At 42.3% G+C, this 18,527-nt stretch overlaps 1 protein-coding gene across 1 annotated transcript; it reads right to left on the bottom strand.

Annotated features, from left to right (window-relative positions):
• Window positions 1-2,251: 2,251 nt before the first annotated feature.
• On the bottom strand, window positions 2,252-17,933 carry LOC133132105 (organic cation/carnitine transporter 2-like). The gene is made up of 11 exons (XM_061247278.1): window positions 17,850-17,933; window positions 13,353-13,753; window positions 10,231-10,334; window positions 8,864-9,018; window positions 8,464-8,635; window positions 7,467-7,593; window positions 6,668-6,768; window positions 4,466-4,680; window positions 4,179-4,361; window positions 3,653-3,788; window positions 2,252-2,599 (listed from the first exon to the last, which is right to left on the bottom strand). Exons 2-11 carry the CDS (start codon window positions 13,743-13,745, stop codon window positions 2,509-2,511), a joined length of 1,677 nt encoding a protein of 558 aa, XP_061103262.1. The 5' UTR covers window positions 13,746-13,753; window positions 17,850-17,933; the 3' UTR covers window positions 2,252-2,508.
• Between the last annotated feature and the right edge of the window lie 594 nt (window positions 17,934-18,527).

Genomic DNA, 18,527 nt, shown 5'->3' with positions numbered 1-18,527 from the left:
CTGTTCAACACTTCCTGTAACCGTTCAGAAACGCAACTTGACTAGCTAAACCATTAATGAAAGCCAAAACAGATGCGTCTTCATAAAATGCCAACTTGCCAGACACGCCTTCATGAACAATAACAAATTAGCGTAGATAACAGCACGTTAAGGATCTTTTTTTCCTAAAGTGCACTTTATTGTGAGATATGCGTTTCGTTTGGAGCAGCATACCGGTAGGCTATCAAAAGATTTTCGCTTTGGTTTGGGATTTAATTTACTTTTGGACTGTTTGATTAAATTGCTAAATGTTGGGACTGATGGGCACTGAAATCTGGGGGGTATTTGATGGTTCACTGTTAAGTTTTATGTAGTTGAAAGAGTGTCGGGATTTCCACCCGTCTGTTGATTGCGAGTCAAGGCAGCAGCTTTCATTCATTCATTGAACGTGCGCTGTGCTGTAAATACATGGAAACCTTATTGCGTAGCCAAGTAGCCTAAATTGAGTTAATTTTTAATTTTGCCTGATTTACTTTTTATTAAATTCGTAGGCTGGGATTGTGTTTAAATGTATACTACTTGAGCTTTTGGCAAGCTACTCAGAAGGGGGCGGCAAGCGACTGGTAGCTTGAGAGCAACGTGTTGGAGACGCATGGTGTAGGACAACGACTTTTCATTGGCAACAGTATTAAACCAACCAACAATGTAAAATATTCAGAAGAGCTCTTTCATTTCATTGAGTTAAATCGAAACAATGTCTTCTAGTGCTCATGGACTGATAGCCCTACTGGTAGGCAATATTACCCAGGCTTGTATTTGGGGGCCGGCCTTTATTTGTCCGAATCGACCATTATCCGAGGCCCGGCTTCAAATAGAATCCCGGACACAATTTGAGGATTTACTGTACTGGCACATTTTAGTTAAATGCGCTGGATAAAATGGGCCACCTTCTGCATTGACTTTTTACATTACATTACATTATTGGCATTTGGCAGACGCTCTTATCCAGAGCGACGTACAACAAAGTGCATACCCATAACCAGGGATAAGTTCGCTGAAAGACCCTAGAGGGAAGTACAATTTCAACTGCTACCTGCACAACAAAGATAAGGACAAGGGCTTTTATTTTTTATTTTTTTTTGAACAAACAAACAGAGCAAAAGTGACCAAAGTTAACTATCCAAACACTGCTTACCTAGCCAACTCAAAATACCGATACACAAAGCAAGTCACAGAGACAACAATTAAGGTTCACAGGGAGGTAGGGAGGGATGGGGAGAGGTGCTGCTTGAAGAGGTGTGTCTTCAGCTTGCACTTTCAGCAGATATTTGGATGGTTCCTCTTATTTATACCTATTCAAATATTATTGAAAAGATTAAATCCTGAAATGTCAGTAGTATAGACATACCACCATTAGAAATAAATGTGCATTCACAAACTCAAACACTGCATGCACATCCCGTCACATGCATACACCCACTTACAGGTGCATTTCAAAAAATTAGAATTTTTTAAATTTATTTATTTATTCTTCTTCTTCTTCTGTAATTTTACTTAAGTGGCGGCACGGATGGTGCAGTGGGTAGCACTGTCACCTCACAGCAAGGAGGTCCTGGGTTTGAATTCCCGTCGACCGGGGCCTCTCTGTGCGGAGTTTGCATATTCTCCCCGTGTTTGTGCAGGTTTCCTCCGCGTACTCCGGTTTCCACCCACAGTCCAAAGACATGCAGGTTAGGCTGATTGGAGATTCTGAATTGCCCGTAGGTATGAGTGTGTGAGTGAATGGTGTGTGTGCCCTGCGATGGACTGGCGACCTTTCCAGGGTGTATTCCTGCCTTTCGCCCAATGTATGCTGGGATAAAACTTAAACTTAGTGAAACTTTCATGTTCTAGATTCATTGCAGATAAAGTGAAATATTTCAAGCCTTTTTTGTTTTAATCTTGATTACAGTTTACAGCTCATGAAAATCAAATCAAAAATCCAGTATCTCAAAATATTTGAATAATACATAAAACCAAAAAAAGGATTTATAATACAGAAATGTCGACTTTCTGAAAAGTATGTGTAGGAGTCAAGAGATAGGTTTAAGATATCGCAGCTTGTGCTTCCCCCTAGTGGCCAGCTATAACAAATTTACATTATATAAGGGCACACCTGGATAAGGCAAGCAGCGTTGGCCAATTGAAGACATGTGCTTACCTGAAGGACACCGAGCTGAAATAGTTTTTTAACGAGCTTCGCTTTAAAGTTTCAATTGTTTCAACTCGGAGTACCCGGAGGAAACCCACGCGACACGGGGAGAACATGCAAACTCCGCACAGAGAGGCCCCGGCCGACGGGGATTCGAACCCAGGACCTCCTTGCTGTGAGGCGGCAGCGCCCACCCTGGCTGTACTTTTAAGTTTCGCTTGCGCCTCAGTTTACGCTTGCACGTTAGAGGCAGAGAAATTGATTGCATAATCGATAATCGTTAAGTGTGTGAACTTTAACGGAATACATAATCAGTCATGGAAAGGTAGTTCTGGTGACTACATCCATGTCTCAAGGATTTTTCCTGGATGAGTCCTGCCTTTCTTTGGTTGATGCTTCTGTCCACTGGATAGACGCTGCCATTTTATCCTGTCAGGAAATATGCAAAAGCATGCATATTATTATCATCATGAACACAATTAGCATAATCAACATCATTATCATAGCAGCATTGTGGTCACCACTGTTACTAGCATTTTAGCATTAACACCATATCTATCATCAATATCACCAGCAACATCATAATCTTGTCACCATGATAGTATAACATCAGCATCACAATCACAGGCAATACATCATCACCATAATTATCCCACAAATCACCACCATGATTATCCCAGGAATCACCACCATGATTATCCCAGGAATCACCAGCCCTGTGATTATCCCAATAATCGCCACCATCAGTACTAGCTAGGGGTGTAACCGTACACAGAAGTCACGGTTCAGATCACACTACGTTTTGGACATCACGGTTCGGTACAACAGGAAAAAGACGACAAAAAACCCTGAATTCATAAGGCTACGTTTCTCTTCAGGGGCGATGCCATGTGCGAGAACGGCATCTGTAAACCATGATAAAATGACATACAAAAGCATAGGCTATTCGCTTCTTTTGAGGTAAACATTTTTTCATCACGGAACACGTTTCATTATGGAAAATGGCACGGATGACTCGCACAATTGATATTAGCATACTGTATCTACGTTCGAGGAAAAAGCAGAAATATCTTGGCTAAACAGACCAACTGTCCGTTTCACTAACTAGCTAGCGGTACTGATATTAGTCCACCGAGAGATGAGCACTAGCTAGCTATCTCTATCGCTATCTTACACTGTCGGGAAAATGGCAATTTTCTTACACGAGGGGAACGTAACCGGAAACGTGACCCTGGAGGGGATAAGTTTTGCAAGGGGGATATCATTTGTTGTGACAGCGCCAATCAGCTTGAGCTAAGTTTAGCTTCACACGTTGCTAACGCCTTGCAGCTTAAGGTTTTCCGGGTGGAACTCGCACTTGTGAAATTTGGTTCCGCATACCACGTACACGACTGCACGCACCGAACCAGAACGTCCGTACCGTCACGGTTCAGTACGAATACAGTACTGTTACACCCCTAGTACTAGCATAAAGTGGCTCACCTCTTTATCTTTGGCATCTGATCCGTGGTGTCCGGCAGGGGGAGCCCAAAGGTCTCTGGCAGAAAGAGAGCGCTGATCCCAGCTATAATGGTGAGGCTTCCCAGCAGAATGTAAGGCAAATTCTTGTCATATGAACCTGAGGAGTGAAAACAGGTAGCTGTGTGAGCTGCCAGGGTGTCCTGGTGCAGATCAGATGCAGATCACCATTTAGATTCACCTCAGTCTTTTATTTATATAATCATTTTTATATTAGATACTGTTTTTACTGTATATAATTCAGCACAGTGTGAATATGGGATATATATATTCCTCATGGCATGCATAACTATTTCTGAGTTAATGTATAAATTAGAAAAATTTATAGTTTGTAAAAATATTGTTTGGTTGGAACAAAAATCTGTGTGCACAGTGGTCCTGAGAACATGAGAACAAGAAATCAGCAGTAATGAACAAATCTGGTCGAGCATTATTTTCCATGCAACAGAAGTATAACACAAGTATGCCAAATGTTCCTGAATTCCCTTACCCAGGTGGATTAAGTATGGAGCAATGGAGGTTCCCACTCGAGAGGCTGTGCTGCAGGTCCCAATTGCGGTGTTTCTGATTCCGGTGGGGTACAGCTCTCCCGTGTAAGAATACGCCAAGGCAGATGCACTGGACAGGAAAAATTTCCCAATCATTTCCAGTGAAATGGCCAGGGGGGTCAGACCTGCAAACATAGTGCAAAGCCTTGTGTGAGTACAAATAAAGTGGAGGATTTATGGGACCTGGACATTGTTCTTAAGATCAGGGGGAAGATGGTGAAAGTCTGACCTGGAGGTACAAGCAGAATGAAGAAAAGAAGTCCGCCTCCTAGCAGCATGCTGATGGTAGCGCACGGCCTTCTGGGTAAATATTGTAGGGACAGCCAGGTGGCGGTATAAGCTGGGATCTCAGTGCAGGCAGAGATGAAACAGTTGAGATAAGGGTTTCCATGTAGTTTAGCTGTGTTGAGGGACAGGCCGAAATAACCTATATTTAGAGTTAACCTGAAATTAAAAGAAAGCCACATATTTATCTGAAGCAGTGAAATTGAAAGCAGTGTTTCAAAGCAGTTAATTTGAGCAAACAGATCCATAGAACTTGAACCGTAGTTACACCCATAACCAGTACACTGCGTTTCATCTCTCCACCCAACATATTCCATATGTACTGTATGTTGAAGCTCACCGCAAGGATTTGGAGCAGTGGCATCCGACAACGTACAACTCAATACAAATATATAAGCTATTTACACACGCACCAGACACAAGGGCCAAACTTGAGAGGTGGAAGGCCATGTTGGATATAGGCATATGTTTAATCCTTGTTGTGCGACACCTGGTGGTGCTTCAAGGAAGTACCACCCGGATGTGACGTACACAAGGGCTCAGGGCTCCGTGTTATGCATGTATGTGTAGGTGCGTGAGTAAAGCTCAGGACACAAGGCTGATCGCCAGTATGCGGAGTACAAGCTTTCCAAAGGTGGCGCCTGCAGCAACGTTGAGATGACAGAATCTCAGAAACCTTGAAGGATCTGCCCAGGTGGCAGCTGCACGTGCTGTATGTCTGCAAGGCAGGCGCCCTGCACCGGGCCCACGGGGTTGTCGTGCCCCTTGTCGAATGTGCTTGAATTCCCAGTGCCGGATGCGCAGTCGTCTCAACAAACCCCGATTGTCCCAATTTAAAGCTGACAAACTGGTCTGTCTGCCCGTGTGGCTGCGTGAAAGTCGTGGCTCTTCGTACAGGCAGCATGTGCAGGAAGGGCTACCTGGACCACTGCAGCCATCAAGCTCATAAGACACAGCTCAATTAAATTTATTTTAGTACAGCGCTTTTCACAGAAGACTGTCACAAAGACACTATACAGAGTATCGCAGAAGAGAATTAAACATATCAGCCCCAATGCCCCCAATTGCATGAGGTAAACGACTCCCTTAGGAGAGAAAAACCCTCAGTGTGGCAAGAAAAAAAACTCCCTGATGGGGAGAAATCTCGGGAGGAACCCGGCTATAGGGGCATGCCCATCCTCCGGTAGCCTATAGGTTTGACCCTTCCAGCTGACCCTTGAATTGGGAGAGGCAGGTACTTCTGTCTCTCTGCTATCAGATCCTGGAATCCAGCACCATGCCTAGGAACTGTATTGCCCTGGAGGGTTCCAACTAGCTCTTATTTACTTTGGCACAGAGGTCCAAAACTTGAATGTGAGCTAATTTATAGTATTGTTCATTCAGTAATCTGAGAACAATTTTGAGAAATGTCTGTTAGGTTCCGTGCCTTGTCAGTTACAAGCATTTATACATGCGTTACACTCACAAATGCAGCTTATCTGGGATCCTCTTAATTAAAATGACAGTAGAACCCCAGAGATCCAAACTGCGCAAAATGCAAATGAGTAACACTACTAATTGATTTGACATTATATTAAAATTAGACAAGTGACTGATCTTAATGGCTGTTGCTGAAGATTAGCTGACAAGGAACATGCCACTGATGGCTACAGACTATCCAAGCAGCAACTTTGACTTACCATTTGCCAACGTGACTATACAGATTTGTCTTGTTTATTTTTAAAGTTTAGCCTATTGTTGGTTAGCCTCTACGGCTTCTACTGTCCTTGAATTAGGCCATAATTTCATCCCAAGCAATACAATTAATTGTGTAGTCATGTGTATTGAATTGACTAATTTAATTGGTCAGCCCATCCATCAAATTGAGGACAATAGTGTGTCATTAACAGGCTAGAGTAAGGAGCATTCTATGTTGTGGCTATTTAGAAATTCCATATTGTAGAAAACATTACAGTTAACTGTGACTTCAATTGAGAGCAGTGAAGTACTGTAGTGTTGCTCTCAGGTATGCAGAATGATAAATCTGACATCACCAAGAAGACACAGAGACCCATTTATATTAAATTATAATCAATACCACAGGCAAACCTGTAGTAGCTTTGGTGGCAGACTGTATTGTCGCTCTGTGCTTGCATGGGATACTTACCACACCAGACACAATATTAGCGTGATGTGCCGGATGTTGCTGGTCTTCAGGAGCTCAAGAAAGCCATGGAATTCCTCTTTTTTACATTGTTTCTGTTCACCCTACAGAAAACAGTATTATGATGAATGTTATGTTTTTAAATAATCTTTGAATCAAAAATGGATAACTCATGGATTTGAATTCAGTGGTGTCATTTGTCCAATTTAAAGGTACAATAGGTAATTTCAGACTTTGAATGGTTAAGAGAGGAATAGCAGCAACAAACACCTTCAAACCACAACACTCTTTCTCTGTAAATGCGCTGACATTGAAACGCTATTGGCAGTGGCAATTAGAACCAATTTTCAACCAATGAGCTTGAATTATTGTAGTTAGCTATACATTGTTTTGGTACAGTGTCGGGCTGTCAACTGTATATTTTGAAACCCAAATTTAAGGACTATGAACACAGGCAGAGAGTGAGTCTTTTTCAATGATAGGAAGGGATTTACAATGGCCTTGTAACAAAGTTTTAACACAAAAATCTTACCAATTGTACCTTTAAGTAATTAATGGAATCAGTTTACTGCCCAAAGTGCATGCATATTGCTTGAGGAAACAAGTACTCATCAGATTCTTAATAGTTTAGCAAAATCAAGTAATCAAGTAATCAATATTTTTATTTGTTAATTTATCGTATCGTAAACAAACAATTGGCATTTTGTATCTGCATGACATTCTTTTCTGGTCTCTCTTAAATTTGATATGTTTTCTGAGAATGGCATAGAAAATGGCATTGAATGAGGAGCAGATTTGTTACCTCTGTTTGGGGGAAGATGACCTCCGGGACTGTGACTCTGTTCATCTTGGCGGCGCCTCTCAAAATGGCCTCTGCCTCCTTCACCCGGCCCTGAGAGAGAAGCCATCGGGGGGACTCCTGGATGAACCTGCGCGAGGCATCATTTCTGAGTTTCATCCTGAAAACCCTGCTATGCCTTCTCTACACCAGCGGTCTGCAACCCTTGACTAGCTGGGGAGTTTCTGGTATTAGGAAAATCACTCTTCTTTGATTGGACGTGGAAGTTTTGAGTCCCTGTGATCAGCTCAGGAAAAAATGGCCCGTGCGTTATTGGAGGTTCCCGTTTATGGAAGCATGAATGATCCCGTAATAATTTCAATAAAAATGCAAATCGGAAGTTGCATCTCCTGTGTGTGGCATGACAAATGACAATTCAAATTCATTTCGCATTTTCAAATGACATTTTCTATTATTTTTTCTTCCACATTTTATGAGTAATCAATGCGGAAATTCTGCTGATTTCAAAGGGTTCACTGACTTGTTCTTGCAACTGTACCTCTTTATAGTGGAACATTGTCACAAACTTGATTGGGGAGCGACTGCAGCACTGCAACAAATCACTGGTCACCTTAGGGGCATCCCAATTTACCAGGCAAATTATTAAATTGTCATCTAAATTGAATACGCAAAAGACATTTCCTGTTCTGGAATGAATGCATACTAGCCCAAGGTTTACACTGGAGCCCATAGCTATGCAAACACCACACAGCAGTTAGTCCAGCTTGGCATCTAGGTTGCTCCTTCATGTACATCACTTCAAAGAATTTACCACACAGATACGATTTTCTGTCTTAGTTTCACCAAGCTAATATGGAACAGCAACAAGGCAATGATTTGTGGATTTGCACAGTGGGCGCTTATTCATTGGCTCTGCCTGTATTCCTTGGTTTCTGTAAACCTTCTGCAGTGAAAGCATTCGCAGACTGCGCATAGAACATTCCAGAGAACCCAGACTCACCACCAAAGGGGGATGTAGAGAATGCTGGGAACAGACATGGCAACCAGGAGTGTCCTCCAATCCCTGCAGAAGTAGGCAAAGAGCGGCAACATCATGTAGCCAAGGGCAAAGGAGCCACAGATTCCCAGGGATCCGTAAATAAACCGTGGAGTCCCTGTCAGGATCTCCGATCCTTAGGGAGGGGAAAAAAAGATAGAATAAGATTCCTACATTAGTCGTTCAATTAACAATCACAGGGGTCAAATGTATGGGTGTGTCAATTAAGTCGTAAATTTTGGCCGAATAATTTCATCCACTTTTCTTTCTTTTTTTAAAGAATAATAGAACTGAAGGTCATGTCCTTTGCATGCAGACTTACAAATGTGTGTGTTGGATACAGCTCTGTAGGTGCTCTATTTACCCATTACGAATGCAGCGACATAGTTTGAGATCTGTCCCAGTCCCACCAAAAAGAAGAGCACAGAGAACACCTCCCATGATGGAGAGAAAGCCTGAATGAAGGTGAAGACCGTCTGAATCGCCATGGTAACGAAAAGGATAGGCTTTCTCCCAAACCTGCAGAAAGAGTGGAGAACACTTAGTGAACCGAAATGCTTATCTGGCCCACCATCCTCAGTTTAACTGTCCTACCTACATTTATATTATTTAATGTGGCTATTTACTGGCTTCATTCCTCTTACCCACGTGTAGTCAATGTTCAGGCACACAATTTACTGTAAAATAAAAACCTCTGGAACCATGTGATGAATGCCACTATCCCCGTATGGAAATCTAATATACTCTACTGTATGTCCATATATGTCCCCATATAAAAAAATACTGACATACAGACGTGACAACTTAAAGAAAAAAAAAAAGTGAATCCTGCTCTTTGGCTTGTGTGAAAATGCTGAGCTGCTGCAGTTGACCTCGAGTTAAGATAAAGACAGCAAGAGGAAAAGATCGAAGAGACTGGGTAGTGTCAATGGGAGCAGTGACTAAAGTGACATCCACATTTAGTTCTATGGGCATTAATAGGGTAGGAAATTATGTTTGAAGGAAAAACTGAAGAGCAGCTCTCCCTCAAGTGACTGACGATGTCAATCAAGACCAGTCTGTGTCACCAAGAACAGTGCGTCAAAAGCTACACTGAGATGGTTATTATAGTTTGGTTGCAGTGCATAAGCCCCTCATTACGAAGACATATTTGAAACTTCAGTGGTGCAAAAACCATAGGCACTTGTCTATGAGTCATCCCTGTTGTACCGGTTTGCCTGCATTCAACCCCTGCCTGATCTTATAACCCAACTGTCGTATATTGCCTTTCATATATTGAGTTTCATTCCCGTTTAAACTCTTGCTACAACATAAATCAGACGGAGACGGACTTGAACAATACCAGGACAGTCGTCCCTTTATTTTACTTCCAGAAACAACATGTGACCCGAAGGTCTCTTAAATCAGAACAGTTAGTAAGGCACTAGCCAATAGGTGGCAGTAACAGAGTATAACACCCAATACCCGAATATATGACACCAACCAAAACTGGTCAACCTGGTTTAGGCTATGTTTGACAATGTTAGCTCATAAACACAGTTGACCAGCCTATATTGTCAGCTTGACCACCTCTCTCACCTCAAGCTTACTCTACCTGCTTAGCCAGCTTTGACCAGCTAGCAACCTGCTTTGACCAGTCAGGGACCAGTTACGATAGAAGCCAACTTAAGCCAACTTAGAATCCTTATGTGGAATTTCCAGCAGGGTTGTTACGATAAAAGTGCAACTCACCTGTCTGAAAGTTGTCCAGAGAAGAAAGACCCAGACAGCACACCAAAGCAGTAAATGGAGGTAGTAAAGGGCTGTTTCCACTCATTGTCGCAAACGAGGTCAAACTGCAAAAGAGCATATAAAAATCACTATATTGAGGAATGTGGCAAAGTGAAAACCACTTTTGTCCTGTACACTTGCCTATACAGTCTACCACACTACCAAAAAAAACTACCAGACTACCAGATGACAAAAAAATAAATAAAGATTTCCCCCCAAAAAAACTGTTTCACAATTACTGGTACCCCTGGTTTAATACTTTGTGCAAACACCCCTGGAAAAGATGACAGCAATGAGTAATTTCCTATAATTAGTGATAAAATTAGAGAACATTTGTAGGGATTTATGACCATTCCTCCATGCAGAACCATTCAAAATCATTGATATCCTTGGGTTTGGGTTTATGTACCCCCCTCAGACCAAATGTATTTGATGGGATTAACATTTACACTGAAATGGCCATTGCAGACCATGGATGTTGTTTTCACTTACAGTGAAGGCACACTATATGCAGTTTTGTCCCGTTCCCTTGCCACAAAAGGCCCCATTCTCAGCCCTGCCTCCACCACATTCTGGGTGCCATGATGACCTCAGAAAACCACCGTCTGATATGATTCGTAAAACATCTGCTTTAGGAGTCACTTTCCACACAAGCCATTTAAGACGCCGTTTAACTGACATTACTCGTGTTTGTAGTTAGTTATAGTTAGTAGCTAGCCTATAACTAACCAATGTCAGCCACTGCTGCGGTTGGATCTCAATCTGCTCTAGCCTGCCTAGGAGGAGTACAGTTCTGTAACATAAGCATGCATCTATTCTTTGCTTTTGTTTTCATCTTCTCAAAGTCTACGAGTCTTTTGGATTTAGGCATGAGCTCCTGCCCAGGTCAGGATCCAGTAGAATCTCCCAAAAATACAAGTAGTTGTGTGTAGTGGGACACCGCTATCATGGTCAGCCAGCTGACGCACAAAACTGAATTTAGTTAGCTTATAACACGGCAGCTAATTAATGTTACCAAATGCTGGGTAGCCACTTGATTAATGCCACTTGAATAATTAAAGGCAATTGTCCCCTATGGATTTAATTACTCCTGCAGCTTAGGGTACACTGTCCACATCCTTGTCCCTCAGTGGCCCGGTGAGATCTAGAGACCTGTAGAACACACCTTCTCCAAGCCACACCGTTCCAGCCTGTGACCGCAAAACCACGGCTGTGTTTTAGAATATGTAAAAGGTGAAAATTTCGCAAAGTAATATTTATAGCCTTTAACCAATCCTGTGTGGATTTTGATGCATGTTTGGAGTCTTTGTCCTGATGGACAATCTGCCAATTGAATCTCAGCTTCCTAGCACAATCAGATCTTCTGCCAAAAATGTCCTGATATTTTGTTGCATTCATTGTGCCATTGATCTTAAATACTGCTCTTGAACCGCTTGCAACAAAACATCTCCAAAAACATCAGTGAACATCCTCTATATTTCACAGTCGGATTGAGGTGCTTCTCCTTCTATGCATTCCTCTTTTTATTGCGAAACATGTCAATGGTGTGTATGGCCAAAACATTCTCATCTGACCATAGCACTCTCTTCCAGTCATACGAACCTACCAAATGAGGTTGGTAAACTCCAGATGCTTGGTTTTGTTTATTGCGCTCAGTAAGGGCTGTCCTCGTGCCACCCTTCTAAGAAGTTTGTTGGTATGGAGGTTCCACTTCATGGTTCTTTTTGAGACTCCTGTGGTCACCACCCCAAGATGCAAATGTCGTGTCTAGGAAACGACAGAATTCTAAATCCAATCTCTAATTTGTTGAAAAAACAACTTCACGAGGGAAAAGACACCACGGCAGCAAGCTCTTCAGGAAAATCAGACTTTATTAGCACAAGTGCACAAAGCCGGATCAATTCTGCAGAATTTAACCTCGATTGTTGGTTTCACACACATTTTATACACTTCTTTCAACATAACTCCTCCTAAAAAAAAAAAAGCTGATCTTTGGCCCAAATTGTAATTTCGCTTTGTATGCTATTCTCTAAATATAAATGTTTTCTTTAAACGTTTGTTTTGTAAGCTATTCTTAAATGTTCTCTTGTCCAAACTAATTGACATTTTACATCATAAGTTCAAAAATAAATGACATCTTGTATCATAGGCTATTGTTTTGTAAAAAAAACAATTTTTTTCCAGATTTTTCCCAATTTGGTAGCCAATTGTACCTCGTCTGATTCAATTGGAGGTAGTGGTATTAGATGTACCGCCCGTACCCCATCCCTCGGCAGCCCGAATGAGAGCGACACGCCTTCTTCAAGCCGTCTCGTCTCGTGCCCGTTGCCGTGATTCCGAGGTGCCCAAGGTGCTTATTGTGCGGCGCTCTAATAACCCAGCCAAGTCCCTCCCTCTGGAGCAGCGAGCCAATTATTGCTGCCCCACGTGAGCCGGCCAAACTCGGCTTTTGGCAGGACCAAGAATCGAACCCCGGTGTGCAACTGCAGCAAACTGCAACTGCAAGTCTGCTGCGTCTTGCGCCACCGCGGCTCCTTATCATAGGCTATTCTTAAAATAAATTGTACAGGCATACAGCTGTAAAAACTGTCCTTGACCAAGCTAGCCCTCCCCCACAGCGCAAGACATCCTGCCCTGCAAGCAGTTTTTTTTTGCCAAGAGGACTCATGAGCAAACTATCCTTGGACAAAGATAGCCCACCCCCACAACGCAAGACATCCTGCCCTGCAAGCTGTTTTTTAACAAAGAGGAATCATAAACAATGAATCATGCAAAACATGGTGTTATTTGGTACTTTCCAAGTTTCCTTTTAAGCATACACATTATTTTATTCAATTCAGGTTACATACGGGCCACTATAATATACTATGCAGCCTTTTCCCTTCATTTGTATACATTTTCACCAATAATTCTGGAGCCCACTGTATGTATAATGTCAGATGACACTGTTAATTTGGACTACATCTCTTGAAAATGATCTCCTCAAGACAAATCTAGTAGGCTAAAACACACTTTTTAAAATTAGTCTTCATTCAAATACTAGATGCAGGGCACCCATCAGCTTTTCAATGGGGTGTACTCACCTCAGTGACTATGGTTGACTGGTAGATCTCCTTACTGTAGGTCCATCCATCAGAGCAGCCCTCGAGTGGCACTTGAGAGAGGTTGACATCCTTACTGGGGGACAGGCCCAGGGCTGAGAAGTTTGAGATCAGGTCCAGCCTGTATCTCCTGCACCTGCTGTACTCCGTCTCCCCGTTCACTACCTGTGTGGGAATGCTGGCCTTTCTCCACTCCTCCGTGATGTTAAGTCCCTCTGGGATCAGACAGTGATGGGCTGGGCTGTCTCCCAGGAATACGATGGACAGAGAATTGAATCCGTTGGGCACAGCTGTGGCGCAGAGCAGGAAAAAGATCATCTGCTGAAATCTGCCCCAGTTGCCAAGGAAGGCTATCCCCTCATCATAGTCCTCCATGCTCCAGCCTAGAAAGTACAACAATTCAGGAAAGTACCAGGAAATTTTGGCAGGAAATCTGGTTGTCTCAGCTAGGAAGCAGAGACTTGGACGTATTTAGATTGTCCTGCTGAACAATGACTCAACTAAAAATCCGCACAGAAATGGTTAAATGAAAACAACATCCATGTTCTGCAACTGCCATCTCTGTCTTAAATCATCAAAAACCTGCGGTCCAAACGGAAGAGGGGGGTCCGTAAATGCAAACCCAAGGATATCAATGATTCGAAAAGGTCTGCATGAGGAATGATCAAACAATCCCTCTGAATTCTGTGTTCTCCAACCTTATCACACATTATAGGAAAAGACTTGTCAGACTCATCTCTGCCAGGGGTGTTTGCACAAAGTATTAACCCCATCCACATTGCTGAGATGTCAACATCCCAAATTAGTGTTGCGTTCATAAGATAATAAACACTGTGACGTAATATAATCACAAGACGGCGATGCCCGATTGTTAAACAGACTCTCCGCTTGAGAGAACAGCACTTCAGATTCGTGAAGTGGGGTGAGGTCAGATAAATTGGGCCAGTTCTTGGCTAATTGTCTTTCACACCATAAAAATAGCTATGGACACACAATGCTGAACTTTCAAATATGTTTCTCATTTATTAAGTTGGCGGCAAGGATGGTGCAGTGAGTAGCACTGCTGCCTCACAGCAAGGAGGTCCTGGGTTCGAATCCCCGTCGGCTGAGGCCTCTCTGTGTTGAGTTTGCATGCTCTCCCTGTGTTTGCGTGGGTTTTCTCTGGGTACTCTGGTTTCCTCCCACAGTCCAAAGACATGCACGTTAGGCTGATTGGAGAGTATAAATTGCCCATAGGTATGAGTGTGTGAGTGAATGGTGTGTGCGCCCTGCGATGGACTGGAGACCTGTCCAGTGTGTATTCCTGCCTTTCGCCCAATGTATGCTGGGATAGGCTCCAGCCCCCCTGCGACCCTATTCAGGATAAGCGGGTTAAGATAATGAATGAATGGATGGATGGATTTCTTAAGTCAGGTCTCCTCTACCATTTTTTATGTTGGAATTATCTAATAAAAAACAAATGCTTTAGTCCTAGAGCTATTTAAGTATCAGATGTTCCCTTCTAAGACAAGCATACTGCGATCAGGCCACCTGTTCAGCTAAAATGGGAAACTGGACAGCAAAAACATTCTGAACAATGAATATTCTTTCATTTTTAGTTTAACAAGGCATCATAAGAAATGTAGTGTGTGTGTGTGTGTGTGTGCGGATCCATGCAGTGGGTTTGATTCGTGTGAGTTAATGACGTGGAGGTGGATCTGTTGGTATTTAATAATAGAAAATATTCAAATAACATTAAAACACAACAGCAATTACATGCAAATGAACAAATTCCATTAAAAAGCTAAACTCATTGTTTGAACACATGTGAGGAGAATTTGTGTACATCTGTGCCTGCATGCATGTGTGTGTGTGTGTGTGTGTGTGTGTGTGTGCTTGTGTGTTTATGCATGTACAGGTGCATCTCAATTCGAATATCGTGGAAAAGTAAATTTTTTCCCACAATTTAATTCAAACAGTTCATATATTCTAGATTCATTACACAAAGTGAAATATTTTAAGCCTTTTGTTTTAATCTTGATAACGGCTTACAGCTGTATCTCAAAATATTCGAATATTACATACCAATAAAAAATAAAAAAAAATTAATGAAAAGGATTTATAATACAGAAATGTAGACCTTCTGAAAAGTATGTTCATTTATGCACTCAATACTTGGTCGGGCAATCATGGGGAAGACTGCGGACTTGTCCAGGAAATGGGCTACAAGTGTTGCATTCCTAGTGTCAAGCCACTCCTGAGTCCTCTTTTCAGATGAAAGTAAATATTGCATTTCATTTGGAAATCATAAATGAGTGCACAAATGAACATAACGTGACAGCCTTCTCTACCATTTCTAAAGGCTGTACTCTATCACCAATATGAGTTATAAGTTCACTTTAATTCAATTTTACTTCATTTATCATTGCATTGGGTTACTCACGGTAGTTGATTATTTCTTGATTTGTTCAAAGTATCCAGTCTTCCAGATTGACGGTGTTTAAAGGATGAATGAATGTGTGTGTATAGGCTATGTTTGTAGTTGAAATACTAGGCATATGCTATGCAGGAGACTATATAACAGATGGAAACAAAAAAGCACGACAATCCAAAATAAAAGAAAGCACTTCTAGAAATGGCTTTAAACTTCCTTTCCTAAAAAAATGAAAACAATTGAAACTTTAAAGCAAAGCTCGTTAAAAAACTATTTCAGCTCGGTGTCCTTCAGGTAAGCACATGTCTTCAATTGGCAGACGCTGCTTGCGTCATCCAGGTTTGCCGTTATATAATGTTAATTTGTTATAGCTGGCCACTAGGGGGAAGCACAAGCTGAGATATCCATCCATTATCTGAACCCACTTATCCTGAACGGGGTCGCAGGGGGGCTGGAGCCTATCCCAGCATACATTGGGTGAAAGGCAGGAATACACCCTGGACAGGTCGCCAGTCCATCGCAGGGCACACGCACCATTCGCTCACACACACTCACACACACACACACACTCACTCACTCACACACTCACACACTCACACACACTCTCACACACACTCACACACTCACACACACTCTCACACACACTCACACACTCAGGCAATTTAGACTCTTCAATCAGCCTAACATGCATGTCTTTGGGAGGAAACCAGAGTACCCAGAGGAAACCCGCGCAGACACAGGGAGAACATGCAAACTCCGCACAGAGAGGCCCCGGCCGACGGGGATTCAAACCCAGGACCTCCTTGCTGTGAGGCGGCAGTGCTACCCACTGCACCATCCGTGCCGCCCACAATGAAAGTTTATACGTGTCAAACTGTTGTGGCAACAATTAGAGATTTTTTGCAGTGATTGGCGATTCAATCTTAAAGCGCTAAGACGCCCCAACCTTATCTGGCCCAATACTTAACAAAAATATACAAATCTTTCCAACAAGGTATAATGTGTCATATGACGGACTGTTTCGGGACATCCCCGCGTTCACTTATCAGTAGGATACAGACGTGCGCAATTACAGAATTTGGACTTGCTAGTCAACCTGTACTTGTACTGGCTAACGGGGCTCTGGTTAACCACTTTTGAAATAAAGATCCATTTGAAATGTGATGCAGATTTGTTAGAAAGCGTTAGGTTGAGCAATTCTTTTCGGAGCGCTTTTTGAGCACTTGAGAGCTTTATAAAACATACTCTCAGATATGTGAATAAAACATGTGAAGGTTCATTTTCTTTACACTTTGTATCAAAAATCTGTTTTAATAGAAACATACGATTTTCTGAATTTGTCTTGACAAAGATATGCAGATGTTTTTTATTTGGATAGATTTGGGGACATTTGAGGACATCCGGGTGCAGTTTTGGGATACCTGTCGGTATCTTTACAATATTCTGTACACAAGTTGACATGTCTGTGTCATGTTTGTGCAGAAATAGAACAGTTCCGGGTTGGTCCTTGACTCAGAAATTTAGATGTTTATTGCTATACGATAAAAACCTTTTCAACCATGTGTGTGTGTAGCATGGTTAAGCTAGTTTGCTAGTAAGCATGGTGAAGTGCAGTGAAAGCGAAGGCTGGTAGCAGGTTATCACGCGACAACGCTCCCTACGCTAGAGGCGAGTTCGACTTCAGCTGACTGGTAACGCGTTCGTTCAACAAATAATTTGGACAAGTGAGAGGCGGGGGTTCAAATCCCACCTCGGACTCAGGCAATTTCTCACCTGTTACGTGTGCAGCAAATCCTTTTTGAGATAGACAATTATGTCCACATATTGTAATAGTTCTATATCTGAGTACGCCTGCTGCCAATACACCTACACAAACAATTTCACATGAAGTGTAAATCAGCAGAGCGGTATTAGATACCTGATACAACACAATAGTGGGGGAAAACAGTGGCGTAACACTAAAGTTATGAAATATAGTTAATATACAATCATGGTAACAAGGTAAGCATAGATTATAACTACGATTCTGCAATATTAATAAAATAACTGAATGAAGCAGTTCCTACCTTAGGGGAGATTGTGCCTGCCACACAAGCAACGCCTCATGAAGAATGAAACGGTACGATAAAACCAGCAGTTGACTGGCACACATAACCAGTTATGAGACGGGTGCGGGGGGGGGCTTAGGACCCAAAATGCACGACTCAGACACCAAAGATGTCCTGTCAGCGGTGCAAGAGTCAAGACCGAAGTCCGCTCAGTGGGGCAAAAGTTCGTGGTAAAAAAATAGAAGTTAATAACGTTGGTCTGCACACGCACAAGAAACGTAAGGTAAACATGAACACATGGTTAGAAAGTTAGTATTACCCAATCCTGATCTAAGGTCAGTCGTTTAGTAAGAAGACAAGGGAAATTGAAACGATTAGGGAAGCGTGAGTGACAGAAAGGGAGAGAGAGAAAAAGCATGAATGCAAGGTTTGCAGAAAGACACAAAAACGTGTATGCTAAACAATGAACAGAACCACATAACATGAAATGATTACATTACATTACATTACGTGGCATTTAGCAGACGCTCTTATCCAGAGCGACGTACAACAAAGTGCAAATCAAACACAAGTGCAAAAGTGGACCTAAGAGGACAGTACTGTTCCGAGTCCTAGTGTAAACATACAGAAATTCAGAACCCTTGAAGAGTACAATCAACAATCAAACTAGCATACCACAGCTGGCAGCTAGAATAC

The sequence above is a fragment of the Conger conger genome, chromosome 7 (assembly GCF_963514075.1).
Source record: "Conger conger chromosome 7, fConCon1.1, whole genome shotgun sequence".
Classification (NCBI taxonomy): Eukaryota; Metazoa; Chordata; class Actinopteri; order Anguilliformes; family Congridae; genus Conger; species Conger conger.
Note: the sequence above shows the minus strand (reverse complement) of the source record. Positions and strands in the feature narration are given on the sequence as shown.

What these genes read in the sequence shown, in the direction of transcription:
- LOC133132105 (XM_061247278.1), bottom strand. Translation starts at nt 13,745, where the DNA reads ATGGAGGACTATGATGAGGGGATAGCCTTCCTTGGCAACTGGGGCAGA. An exon ending in CTAATATTGTGTCTGGTGTG is followed by an intron (nt 4,681 to 6,667) that starts GTAAGTATCCCA and finishes TTTTAATTTCAG; the next exon opens with GTTAACTCTAAATATAGGTT. An exon ending in CAGATGCCAAAGATAAAGAG is followed by an intron (nt 2,600 to 3,652) that starts GTGAGCCACTTT and finishes ATTTCCTGACAG; the next exon opens with GATAAAATGGCAGCGTCTAT.